Raw genomic sequence first — 13,679 nt, forward strand, 5'->3', positions numbered from 1 at the left:
GCAGTTGTTGGAAGCTTACGATATCTAACGTGCACAAGGCCCGACATCCTACACGCAGTTGGAGTTGTGAGTCGATACATGGAGCATCCAAAAACAACTCATTTCAAGGCAGCCAAGAGGATCCTACGCTATATCAAAGGGACAATCAACTTTGACTTGTATTACTCTATTTCTGACGATTACAAGCTTGTTGGATATAGCGTTAAGCTACCATGTTTGGTTGCTATTATGGTTAAAACACATGTCTTAATTTTGTCATCATTTGCTGACAACATTTAATATGTTTTAACCGTAATACAAATGGTTGATATTATGGTTAAAACACATGTCTTAATTTTGTCATCATTTGCTGACAACATTTAATATGTTTTAACCGTAATACAAATGGTTGATATTATGGTTAAAACACATGTCTTAATTTTGTCATCATTTGCTGACAACATTTAATATGTTTTAACCATAATACAAACATATTGTACTTTATCCAATCTGGGCAGTTAAAGATCCAAATATAACGAATAAATTTTAACTTTAGTGCTTAACTCTGTTGATCTAAATGAAAATTAGCCAGACATACGTAGTTTAAAAAAAATGTTTTTATATAATAGATGAGATTCAAATCCACTGAAAGAGATCTTTACCATTTAAACTACCATGTTTGGTATCATGGTTAAAACATATTTATTAATTTTGTCATCATTTGCTAACGACATTTAATGCGTTTTAACCATAATACAAACATATTGTACTTTACTCAATCTAAGCAGTTAAAAGATTTAAATATAACGAATAAATTTTTATTTTAGTGCTTAACTGAGTTGATCTAAATGGAAATTAGTCAAACATACATAGTTTTAAAAATAAATTATTTCTTTACAAAATATGGGGATTTAAGCTGATTAAAACTAACTTTTACCAGTTAAGCTAACATGTTTGGTCGGTATAATGGTTAAAAGACTTTTATTAATTTTTTCATCATTTGCTGACGACATTTAATGTGTTTTAAACATAATACAAACATATTGTACTTTACTCAATTTGAACATTTAAAAGATTGAGATATAACACATTAATTTTAACTTTAGTGCTTCACTGAGTTGATCTAAATGGAAATTAGTCAAACATCCGTAGTTTTGAAAATAATTTGTTTCTTTACAAAATATGGGAATTCAAACCCACTGAAACAAACCTTTACCAACTAAGCGATCATGTTTGGTTGGTATTATGGTTAAAACACATTTATTAATTTTGTCTCATTTGATGACGACATTTAATGTGTTTTAACCGTAATACAAACATATTGTACTTTACTCAATCTGAGTAGTTAAAAGATTCAAATATAACTAATAAATTTTAACTTTAGTGCTTAACTGAGTTGATCTAAATGGAAATTAGTCAAACATACATAGTTTTAAAAATATTTTTTTTATATAATAGATGGGATTCAAACCCACTTAAACAAATATGTACCAATTAAACTACCATGTTTGGTTGGTATTATGTTAAAAACATATTTATCAATTTTGTCATTATTTGCTGACAACATTTAACATGTGCTTAACCATAATACAAACATATTGTATTTTACTCAATCTGAGCAGTTCAGAGATTCAATTATAACGCATAAATTTTAACTTTAGTGCTTAACTGAGTTGATCTAAATGGAAATTATTCAAATATATGTAGTTTTAAGAATAATTTTTTTCTTTACAAAATATGGGGATTGAAGCCGATTAAAAAAAAATTTTACCAGGTAAGCTACCATGTTTTGTTGGTATTATGGTTTAAAGACATTTATTAATTTTGAAGACATATAATATGTTTTAAACATAATACAAACATATTGTACTTTACTCAATTCGAGCTGTTAAAAGATTGAAATATAGCACATTAATTTTAACTTTAGTGCTTAACTTAGTTGATCTAAATGAAAATTAGTCAAACATACATAGTTTTAAAAATAAATTGTTTCTTTACAAAATATGGGGATTCAAACCCACCGAAACAAGCATTTACCAATTAAGCGACCATGTTTGGTTGGTATTATGGTTAAAACACATTTATTAATTTTATCATCATTTTCTGACGATACTTAATGTGATTTAACCATAATACAAACATATTGTACTTAACTCAATCTAAACAGTTAAAAATTCAAATATAACGAATAAATTTTAATTGTAGTACTTAACTGAGTTGATCTAAATGTAAATTCGTTAAACATACGTAGTTTTAAAAATAATTTTTAATATAATAGATGTGATTCAAAGCCACTGAAACAAATCTTTACCAGTTAAACTACCATGTTTGAACCACGCGTTAGTGGTCCAGTGGCGATCCTCGACCTGGGAAGTCATGGGTTCGAGTCCCGCTGGCGGATGTTGCTCTTGAGGGCCTTCGGGCCCAATACGGACACTTCCAACTACGCTGGCCACTGGTGGGATTTAAATGGGGTGATCACCAGCCCTCCTGGAGACCTCGGCGGGCTCCCCGGCTTAGCTCCGGTGGACGGTCTTTGGTTGATAGTCGGAGCCTTACGAGGTCTACCATGTTTGGTTTGTATTATGGTTAAAACATATTTATTAATTTTGTCATTTTTTGTGGATGACATTTAATGTGTTTTAACTATAATACAAACATATTATACGTTACTCAATCTGAGCTGTTAAAAGATTGAGATATAACACATTAATTTTAACTTTAGAGCTTAAGTGAGTTGATCTAAATGGAAATTAGTCAAACATCCGAAGTTTTAAAAATAAATTGTTTCTTTACAAAATATGGGGATTCAAACCCACTGAAACAAATCTTTACCAATTAAGCGATCATTTTTGGTCGATATTATGGTTAAAAGACATTTATTAATTTTGTCATTATTTGTTGACGACATTTATAAATGTGTTTTAAACATAATACAAACATATTGTACTTTACTCAATATGAGCAGTTAAAAGATTGAAATATAACACATTAATTTTAACTTTAGTGTTTAACTGAGTTGATCTAAAAGGAAATTAGTCAAACATCCGTAGTTTTAAAAATAAATTGTTTCTTTACAAAATATGGGGATTCAAACCCATTGAAACAAACATTTACCAATTAAGCGATCATGTTTGGTTGGTATTATGGTTAAAACACAAATTCATTAATTTTGTCATCATTTGTTGACGATATTTAATGTGTTTTAACAATAATACAAACATATTGTACTTTACTAAATTTGAGCAGTTAAAAGATTCAAATATAACGAATAAATTTTAATTTTAGTACTTAACTGAGTTGATCTAAATTGAAATTCGTCAAACATACGCAGTTGTAAAAATAAATTTTAATATAATAGATGTGATTCAAAGCCACTGAAACAAATCTTTACCAGTTAAACTACCATGTTTGGTTGGTATTATGGTTAAAACATATTTATTAATTTTGTCATTATTTGCTGACAACATTTAATGTGCTTTAACCATAATACAAACATATTGTTTTTTACTCAATCTGAGCTGTTCAGAGATTCCAATAGAACGCATAAGTTTTAACTTTAGTGCTTAACTGAGTTGATCTAAATGGAAATTTGTCAAACATACGCAGTTTTAAAAATAAATTGTTTCTTTACAAAATATGGGGATTTAAGCAGATTAAAACAAATTTTTACTAGTTAAACTACCACGTTTGATTGGTATTATGGTTTAATGACATTTATCAATTTTGTCATTATTTACTGACGATATTTAATGTGTTTTAAACATAATACAAACATATTGTATTTTACTTAATCTGAGCAGTTAAAAGATTGAGATATAACGTCTTATTTAAACTTTAGTGCTTAACTGAGTTGATCTAAATGAAAATTAGTCAAACATACGTAGTTTTAAAAATAAATAGTTTCCTTACAAAATATGGGGATTCAAGCCTACTAAAATAAACTTTTACTAGTTAAGCTACCATGTTTGGTTGGTATTATGATTAAAAGATATTTATTAATTTTTTGTCATTATTTGCTGACGATATTTAATGTATTTTAAACATAACATAATTCAAAGTTATTGTAATGTACTCAATCTGAGCAGTTAAGAGATTGAGATATAACACATATATTTAACTTTAGTCTTAACTGAGTTGATTAAATAAAAATTAGTCAAACATACGTAGTTTTAAAAACAAATTGTTTCTTAACAAAATATGGGGATTCAAACCCACTGAAACAAACTTATACCAATTAAGCTACCATGTTTGGTTGGTATTATGGTTAAAACACATTTATTAATTTTGTCATCATTTAGTGACGAAATTTAATGTGTTTTAAACATAATTCAAACATATTAGTACTTTACTCAATCTGAACAGTTTAAAGGTTCAAAATAACGAATCAATTTTAACTTTAGTGCTTAACTGAATTGATATAAATGGAAACTAGTCAAACATACGTAGTTTTATAAATAAACTGTTTCTTTATAAAATATGGGAATTCAAACTCACTAAAACATATATTTACTAGTTAAGTTACCATATTTGGTTGATAATATGGTTAAAACACATTTAATGCGTTTAAAACATAATACAAACATATTGTAGTTTACTTAATCTGAGCAGTTAAAATATTCAGATATAAATTTTATAAATAAATTGTTTCTTTACAAGTACGGAGAGTCAAACTCATTGAAACAATCATTTACTAGTTAGGCTACCATGTTTGGTTGGTACCTATATTATAAAAATTGAAATACTTTTTAGTGCCGTTTGTAAACATGAATAACAATATAAATGAAAATGGTTTGGAAACATGTATATCAGTATTTTTAGTACTTCTTTTTATTTACACATTTAACCATTGCATTTACAATAAATTAAGTACTTCCTTTTTGTATTTTTTTTATTTACAGATTTTGCCACTGTTTTTAAAATCAATTTAAATTAACTAATTACAATTCCGAAGTTTATCTAACCAAATCGATATTCATATATTGACCATTATTAATATTGTACAATATTAACTAAATCGTTTGTATTAAAGGGAGATAACTTTTCCTATATTGCACCAAGTTATAAAATTTATAATATAATATATGTACAAATAAAAAAATTATGATCAAACATCTATATTATAAGAAAATATATTCTACTCTCTATATGCCAATTACAAAACATATAAAATATACATAGGATTTTTTATAAAACCAGTGGTTTATGAATTTACGTTGAACACAAGTTAAATCGAACATCCGCGCGGAGGCGCAGGGTTAAAACACATTTATTTATATTTGTCATTATTTGCTGAGGAAGTTAATGTTTTGCATAGATATATGGATAGGGGTGGACATTTTACCCGATACCCGAACCCGTATCCGAACCCGATCCGAAATCCGAACCGAAGTTGCAAAATATCCGAACGGGTATTGAATTAGGAGAGATTGGATATCCGAACCCGAACGGGTAATATCCGAACCCGAATGGATATCCGAAGATAACCGAACATATGTATTACTAACCTTATATTTCTAGTTTATATCTCTCATTTTATTTAAATATTTATATTGATACTACACATACTTTAAATTCATATAATATACATATAATTACGCAAAAAATAATTTGCTACTCACTTAAAATGCATGTCAAATTTTTTGTTTCAAAAATTAACAAAAGTTACATCCGAAATTTTCTTAAAAAAATAACCAAATTAGTGTCTTTTTAGTTTTAAAATGTTTTTTTCTAAATCTCTAATCATTCAATCTATTAAAAAATAAAAACTCAGTTAAGTGAAAATTATATTTTTTAAATACAAAAAACTTGAAAATGAAATTTTAATTTTTTTTCTTTCAAAATCTAAATATCCGAACCCGATCCGAAATAACCGAATCCAAACTAAAAATACCCGAACCCGACCCGATGTACAGAAATACCCGAACGGGTTCTACACCTCTATACCGAAATACCCGAAAATTTGAAATATCCGACCTAAACCCGAACGGGTACCCGAACGCCCACCCCGACATGGTATTTGAACCACCAGCTCTAACTCTAATAGTTGAGAATATACCAATTGGGCTGTTATATTTTTTGGTAATAATGTAAATCGAATTTGTTTACAAATTACAATATTGTAAATTGCATTTTTTTTTTTTTGTAAGTTATCTTTCCTCCTTCTTAGATCTTTTTCATCAAGTCAGAAAAGAAAAGAGTGGGAAAGGAATTAATAATACTTTCTGGGAAAAAAACTGAGAAGCAGGAAGAAGAACTAATCAATATTAAACAATTACAAATAAATTTGATTTTTATTAGTACAAAATAATACAGGAGTTCAATTGGTAAAGGTTCAACTATTAGATCTAGAGATGGAGATGGCGGGTTCGAACCATCTAGTTAAAATTATATATTTTTTTCTTAAATTAGGCTATCTCTATGTTTTTTCTTTTTGTTTATTAGGAGGAGTTTGGGGTTTGGACTCTAGTCTCTCTTATGGTCCAGAGCTAAGCCTTTACTGATACCATTTACGACGTAAACAACTCCTTTCATTTCGAGCCAAGAGCGCAACCAAACAGGCCTCCCACGTCCGGCGGTGGCTATCCTTACGTTGACGGATGAAATATCTTATATGGATTATGTGTAATTCAGTAAAAGTAAATTATAAGAGCAAGCACGAAAATCCTCATAAAATGCTATTACAATTATATTGCAACTTTATTGAAGACCTCAAAGCCAACGCACATAATATTGCAACTTAACTAGTACATCGGCATTGTCCACACATTACAATAAATCACAAATCATTAAAGAGTGAAACGATCCAAATCCATGGAGACACACTTGAAAAGTACAAAATAAGCAAAAACACACTTGAAAAGTACAAAATAACAAAGCCTTTTTTTTTTTTCTGGTTTGCCTTTATATATCAAACCCTAGTGACCTGTTGGAGAAGAATCAGGCTGGCTGACAGAGGATGACTTTGATGCTTCCATCATGAGAGCTGCTTGTTCTAAACAACTCCTGTTATCATCATTCCCATTCTCCACTTCCTCTTTCGTGTATAAATGTATCTTCAACACCACACTGCAGAAATCACTGTCCCCACACAGCACAAAAAACAAATATTATTTCCAAGTTGTGATTTGAGCTTTTAGAAGAGATGGAAAAACAGAAACTTACTGCCATGGATCATCACCAACGACCATCATATCGTTCTCACTATCAGTGTACAAGATCCTCCATCCTTTTTCAGGATCCCTGAGAAGCCCTTCCATGTTGAAGAGGCGTTCAAGCTCAGTAAGGAGATCATTGTATCCGTTTAGTCGTGACAAATCAATAGCTCTCCCCACCAGGCTTCCTTGCTTGTGAACCTTTTGAAAAAAAAAACACAAGAATTCATAATACATAAGAGACACATCTAGAAATGCAGCTCCCAAGAAAAAGAGATGATGTTTTACCTTTGTACAGATCCTTTTGCTTGAGCTTTGCTGGTTTGATGCAGGTGTCTCCACTGGTAAGGAGAATCCAAAAAGCTTACAACCTGTAGTCGAAGCATTCATATTAACCTCTCTGCCTTTCTCTGTTCCCATCATATCAATCTTGAATGGTACATTCTTCGGTAGGCCACCTTCCCTTTGTGCATCAAACTTTCTACTAGATGATTTGTCGCCAGCATTGTATGGACTCTGATATGGAATATGAGAGCTCCTAATCCCTTGTGACGCTAGCGGATAGAAACTTGACTTGTTGGCTTGATAAGCAAAGGGATTAGGACTCCCTGAAGCAGAAGCTGGAGTGAAACCAGCTATTTGAGGGAATGACCGAAGTGAGCAAATTTCTTGACCTTGCAAGACCCTTGGAAACCTATCCAGGTCCAGGGACGTAGAATCTACAAACTCACCAAACCGATCCTTCACTCTACCAGATAAAAGAACTGGATTAGCATGGGACTGCTGCATCCCAGCAAAATCCAGTATCCGTCGGTTCATAACATCAAAACCTTGTAAAGGTGATGATGATGCAGAACCTGTATTTTCTTGACCTTGCAAGACCTTAGAGGGTCTAACTGACTCCTCGAAGTCCAAAAAAACACCCCTTTCTGCTTTCAAACCAATAACAGTTTATCAATTCATCAGCATCACTAAAGAAAGTCAAGAGATGTGTGTTTTATTTACCGGTTATGGGGTTTCCTTGTGGAGTAGTAGTACCCAGTAGACCTGCCCAAGGCCTCTTAGGCCTTGGAGATGACTGGATGCTTAAGGGTGGGAGAGAACCCGAAGGATCAATCTCCCAAGGGGAAACTCTTTCTTGGTGATCACTCATAAAAGACTCATCCCAACGCACCTACCAAACATATGTGTGGTCTTGGATTATCAAAAAAAAGCTTGCAGACATGTTAAAAGACAGAAACATCAAATAAATGAGGGAGGACTCTCACCAACAAGCACCTCCATTTAGAGTTCGGCCACCTATAAGGATCCATGTCACAGACTCCAGTCACTACACCAGCGCATCTGCAAGAAAAAAGAGTTCTCTTATAAGAAAATTAGCAACAGCACCAAAGAAAGAATCAAGATAGTAATAATAATAATACCTTCTCTCAGGAGAATCGTCCATTTCAAATCGCATTCTGAATCTTGTGCCTATGCCAATGGGATTCTTGATGCTTGTAATATACTTCTCATAAGGAATCACAAACTCTGAGTGAGTAGCTCTGTGTATAAACCCATGAATCAACATTATAACCTTTAAAAGCAAGTTAAGATTCATTACTAATGGCAATTTTCATTGTATGTTTACCGTGGACTGTAGAACACATCAAACATGCTTTTGTTAGATACAGCATTAGCCACAAGCGAGAGGATGCTGGAAGATGAATACTTCTGAATGATTGAATCAGGAAGTCCGTTTCTTGGCCGTGCAGATCTTCTGATTCCTAACCTCAGCTCTCCATTTTCATCTCTAGACACGCAGTATGTTAGAAATGATTTTTAACATTATTTGATCAAGAGACTCAAACCAGAGAAACACCACCGTTCTACCTCAGAAAGAGAACCGCATCACCAGAGACAAGACTCTTTTGACTAACAAAGATACTCCAACCAGTGGTGAGCAGATGCCTCCTTGGTTGACCTATATTCACAAGAGACAGAACATAACATTTGTGCTTCACTGACAAAAAAATAGAAAGAAACAACTCACACCTCTATAGATATGCCGAAACTTCCACTCTACTCCATGGAGATCCTTTGCAATGAGCTCTTGAGATGGTCTCTGCTGCTTGTAGTCCTAACATCAGTGAAAAATCACAAGTAAGACTTGTAGCAAGAAGGCCACACACACCTCTCGGGAGAAAAAGAAGAAGAAAATGAGGCTTAAGAGAACCATACAAGAGGAGCGAAACAATCTTCAGCGGCTCTTCTAGGTACAGAGAAGCCCCCATGGGTGCTTGTGTCAGAAGCTGTTAAGGTCTTGCAGAACATATGAGGTGTTTTTTTGACAGATGAGCTTCCGTTCTTCTCTTCATCCCCTCCTAACTCCTTGACCTCTTTCCCCTCCCCATTTAGCATTGATAACTATAATACCAAAAGATGTTTCATTCAACATATCATCCTCACTGAAGACCAAACAAACTCTTCTACAGTAGCATCTAAATCTCACCTATAATTTGAAATTTACACTATTGATATCAGATTACTCTACTTCCAATGGCATAGAATGCTTTGTATAGACACAACATATGAGTTTGCTTCTTCCAAACATCAGTTACATTCTCAAAGAACCAGCAGTTAAGTAAAAAGAGCTACCTCTTGAAGTGGAAGCAGAGTGACTTGAGTATAGACCTCATCAGTTTCCTTATTAGCCTTTTCTCCCACAAAAGAAACCAATTACCACAATTAGGACTTGTTCAATAATAGTAAAGAGTAACACAAAAGGAATGTTTTTTTAGGTAAATGATTAAGACAGACTTACAAGCAAGTGAACGGCAGCCACCCTGCAGAAGATTTGAGGACTGAGATCAAGTTTGGGGACATCTAGAGGAGACGAGTAAGAAACCATAACACCTTGCTCCAAATGACCCTGTGGGAAATACACAACGACATTGCCTTTCTTGGGAAGAGAAGTGAGAGGACCAGCACAAGCATGCCACAGCTCAGAGTATATGGAGGAAGCAGAAGCTGTAGTAGAAGATGATGATGATGATGATGAACGAGAAGAGCATGAAGAAGAAGATGACGGTAAAACTCCAAGCCTCTTACCCTTCTCAACCCTTGCTCCTCCTCCTTCATCATTCTCCTCTTCCTCCACCTCCGCAAACTCAGTATTCAAGTCAAACTCCATGGAGACAAATTTAAAAAAAAAAAAAAAAAGATTGCTTTTTGGAATCAAATTACAACAAAACAAGTAAAACCCATGAACGGATAGTTTGCAAAATTCTTGCTTGAAGTGACAGAAGCCCTCTCCTCGTTTCAGGTTAGATTTCACAGGAAAGAAGAAGAAGCAAAGTGAATGTTTTCAATTGATGTGAAAGATGAGAGAGTATATAAGATTGTGGAAGCAAGAGTTAGATTGGAATCAAATTACAACAAAACAAGTAAAACCCATGAACGGATAGTTTGCAAAATTCTTGCTTGAAGTGACAGAAGCCCTCTCCTCGTTTCAGGTTAGATTTCACAGGAAAGAAGAAGAAGCAAAGTGAATGTTTTCAATTGATGTGAAAGATGAGAGAGTATATAAGATTGTGGAAGCAAGAGTTAGAGAGAGAGAGAGAAGGGGAAAGGGCATCAAATGAGAAGGAGGGTTTCAAAGTAAGATTCGTCTTCCTCCATTTGCAGGTACTGAGAGGAGGGAGCAGAAGGAACAGACATAAGATAGATTGCAGATGATAAAAGAAAAATGCATTAAAGAAAAGTAAATTTAGAGAAAATAAAGTGAAGTAAAAGCCAAGAGGGAGAGAGATAAGCGGGGGAGACAAAAGCCAAGACAGGACAGAACCCACACACCTGCACTCTCTTTCGCCTTCTTCTTACTTTATTATTTTCTTTTCGTTTCTCAATAAAAAATATTTATTCACCTAAATAGATTTATCAACAAAACTATATTTATATTAATATACACACACGTTTGCACCCAAAAAAAAGTTTACATTTCTCGCTAACTAGGATAAGACATGCGCAATGGTAAGTTTATTTGTATATTTATCGATAAATACATACAATATTTGATTGGATTGGACCGGATTATTTTATTTATACATATATAATATTTTTTGTTGGTATTATATAATTTTATCCGATGGACCAGTTTAAACTTTATTAAAAATTGTGAAACTAAACTATAATTAATATATCATGGGTTGATTGGATTGTACATTAAACAAATTATGACACAAAAACTTTACTTTTTTCCACCGAACACATTCTTGAAAAAAGTGAACAGTACTGTTTTCACAGTTGAATTATTTTGACATTTATCTTTCATATGGTTTTGGAAGGTTTCAGATCAACCATCGAATTGATACATATCATTTTATTGTTTTTAGTCGTATGCTTAAGGAAAACTTACATTTTTGTAATTTAAAGCCATTTTACAAAATTAAAAATATAACATATAAGAAAAGTCTAACATATAAGAAAAATATAATATATAAGATTTCTTCATTTTTGTAATTTAAAGTCGTTTTAAAAAAAATTAAATATAACATATAAGGTTTTCTCATTTTTGTAATTTAAAGTCATTTAAAAAAATTCAAAATATAGCATATAAGAAAAAATCTATTTTTTATTATATGGTTAATGTGATTGTTTAATTTTTCTAATAATATAAAATTAAACAAAAAATGAAGAAAGATTCAAAAATTGTTATCAAATCTTTATTATTCATAGTCATTAATTGACATATATATGTTAATCATATTATGTAATTCCGTAGTTTTTATTTAAGGAAAAAATACACGTTTCTTATATTTTGGATTAATATAATGTTCCCTATTAATTGAATTTGGACCAACATTTTTTCCAATTGATTCTTAAACTGTCACGTAAGTTTAATTGACATCATAATTAAGTGACACCTAAGCATGACCTCTTCTTAATTAGTACAAATTTAAAGTTACCTTTTAAATGATCTTCAGTTAATATATAGGCGGATTACTTTCCGATTTGGTTAAAATAAGATATGTTGTATTGCTATTAAGAAGCGTGAGATTAGCTTAACCTATTCCACTAATCGTCTGATTTTTTCTGCTTCAAATTTTGTGGATGAATCTACTCTATTAATCATCTCTCTAGATATTATCCACAAATCGTTTAATTTAACTGTTTAATATTATGACATCTTAATTGATTTTAGCGTTTTTTAAATGCTTAGCTTCTCAAGAATAATAAAAAAAAACACAATTGATTTAACTTTTTACTTTTGTATACTCTTACAAAGGAAACAGTATCTCTTTGGAATCTATCTTTGTTCTTTCTTTACTGATTATGTATTGAATTTTTTTTTATTCTAAAATTTTGATCAACTTTTGCTATTACTTTTTTGTTCTTTTTAATTGCGTTGTCAAGAGCCAACCAACCAGCTAAAGACAGAAGACTAGGCTCCTTTCAATTTTGTAACAAAAGCACTTTTCTCTCTCTTTTTGTGAGACAAATAATATGAAAATCAGCATTTTGTTATTAATTAAACAATACAAAAGAAAACTTTTCAGAGTGTTAAAATATATATCAAATAAGCACACCGACTTGCTCAGTAATTTCTACTAATATACTACGATTTGTTGGGAGAAAATTTGGAACTGAAATATAAGTTTGTTTTAGTGGTTTATTTAACAATATTATAATTTGAAAGGAAAAAGATGGAATATTAAAATTTCTTAAAGCCATTTTGGATGGACTTTTGCTTATTTTTAATGCGGGGGGTATTGGGAGCTATCATATAGGATTGGTTAGCAAATGGTTTAACTTTTTTTCTGATCAAACAAATGGTTTAACCTTTTTTTTTTTGTCACTGACAAATGGTTTAACTTATTTAGTGTTTTTAGTTGCTTTGTTGATAAGAAAATAACAAAAACAAAAAGCATGATGGGATGGGAGAGGGAGGAAGAATGAGTCTCTTCTGAGTTCTGAATGACTGAGTGAGTCCCAACAACTAACAATAACCCCCCTTGATATTTGCTGCCCTTTGGTCCCACATTTTCTCATTTTCTCCTCTTCTTTTTGTTGTTGGGCAACTAATTCTCAAATTAGCTTAATATCTCTATTTTTTCTTTAGTACTTAATTATTATTCTAATTTGATTAGAAATATATCTTATTTATTCTAATATTACATCACAACTCGAAACGTGTAATTCTCTTTATCAAGCCTTCTAAAATTAGCTTAATGTTCTTTCTTTTTTCTTTAGTACTTAATTACTATTCTAACTAGGCGCATTGACTCCGCGCAAACGCGGAGTTGTAGGCATAGTTCTTGTTTCATCTCAATATTTGTTAGGTTTATTGTAGTTGTGAATTTTGCGTTTTGAGTTGACCATTGTTTTTCAAGTTTTTTATTATTATAGGGTTAGAGTTGTGATGATGAACTGTGTATGCACAGTTCTCCACTCATGAAAGACTAAACTGTGTTAGTAATATGATTGATATAGTTTGTGGTGTTGCTTGCTGTCTCACTGAGACTTATTGTTTGTTTGTCTTTTTAATTTGTTACTTGTATTCTTTAC

The 13,679-nt window shown here is 31.7% G+C and overlaps 1 protein-coding gene across 4 annotated transcripts; it reads right to left on the minus strand.

Moving 5' to 3' along the window:
- Positions 1-6,693: 6,693 nt before the first annotated feature.
- Positions 6,694-10,666, minus strand: LOC106319097 (auxin response factor 4). Of its 4 annotated transcripts, none has more exons than XM_013757332.1 (13): positions 10,544-10,666; positions 9,937-10,353; positions 9,771-9,827; positions 9,354-9,539; positions 9,168-9,252; positions 9,006-9,096; positions 8,764-8,925; positions 8,558-8,677; positions 8,402-8,477; positions 8,139-8,307; positions 7,422-8,065; positions 7,144-7,334; positions 6,694-7,059 (listed from the first exon to the last, which is right to left on the minus strand). In XM_013757332.1, exons 2-13 carry the CDS (start codon positions 10,303-10,305, stop codon positions 6,897-6,899), a joined length of 2,313 nt encoding a protein of 770 aa, XP_013612786.1. In that variant the 5' UTR covers positions 10,306-10,353; positions 10,544-10,666; the 3' UTR covers positions 6,694-6,896. The 4 variants fall into 4 exon arrangements, with proteins under 4 accessions (XP_013612786.1, XP_013612785.1, XP_013612784.1 ...); XM_013757331.1 differs by lacking the exon at positions 10,544-10,666 and having other exon boundaries at positions 9,937-10,142; positions 10,224-10,527; XM_013757330.1 differs by lacking the exon at positions 10,544-10,666 and having other exon boundaries at positions 7,422-7,529; positions 7,563-8,065; positions 9,937-10,527.
- Positions 10,667-13,679: the final 3,013 nt, after the last annotated feature.

Source organism: Brassica oleracea, chromosome C9 (genome assembly GCF_000695525.1).
Source record: "Brassica oleracea var. oleracea cultivar TO1000 chromosome C9, BOL, whole genome shotgun sequence".
Classification (NCBI taxonomy): Eukaryota; Viridiplantae; Streptophyta; class Magnoliopsida; order Brassicales; family Brassicaceae; genus Brassica; species Brassica oleracea.

Coding starts and splice junctions, on each gene's coding strand:
- LOC106319097 (XM_013757332.1), bottom strand. CDS start 10,305: ATGGAGTTTGACTTGAATACTGAGTTTGCGGAGGTGGAGGAAGAGGAG. Junction 8,308..8,401: donor CTAAATGGAGGTGCTTGTTG/GTGAGAGTCCTC, acceptor TATGTTTGGTAG/GTGCGTTGGGATGAGTCTTT. Junction 7,335..7,421: donor GCAAAAGGATCTGTACAAAG/GTAAAACATCAT, acceptor TTTTTTCAAAAG/GTTCACAAGCAAGGAAGCCT.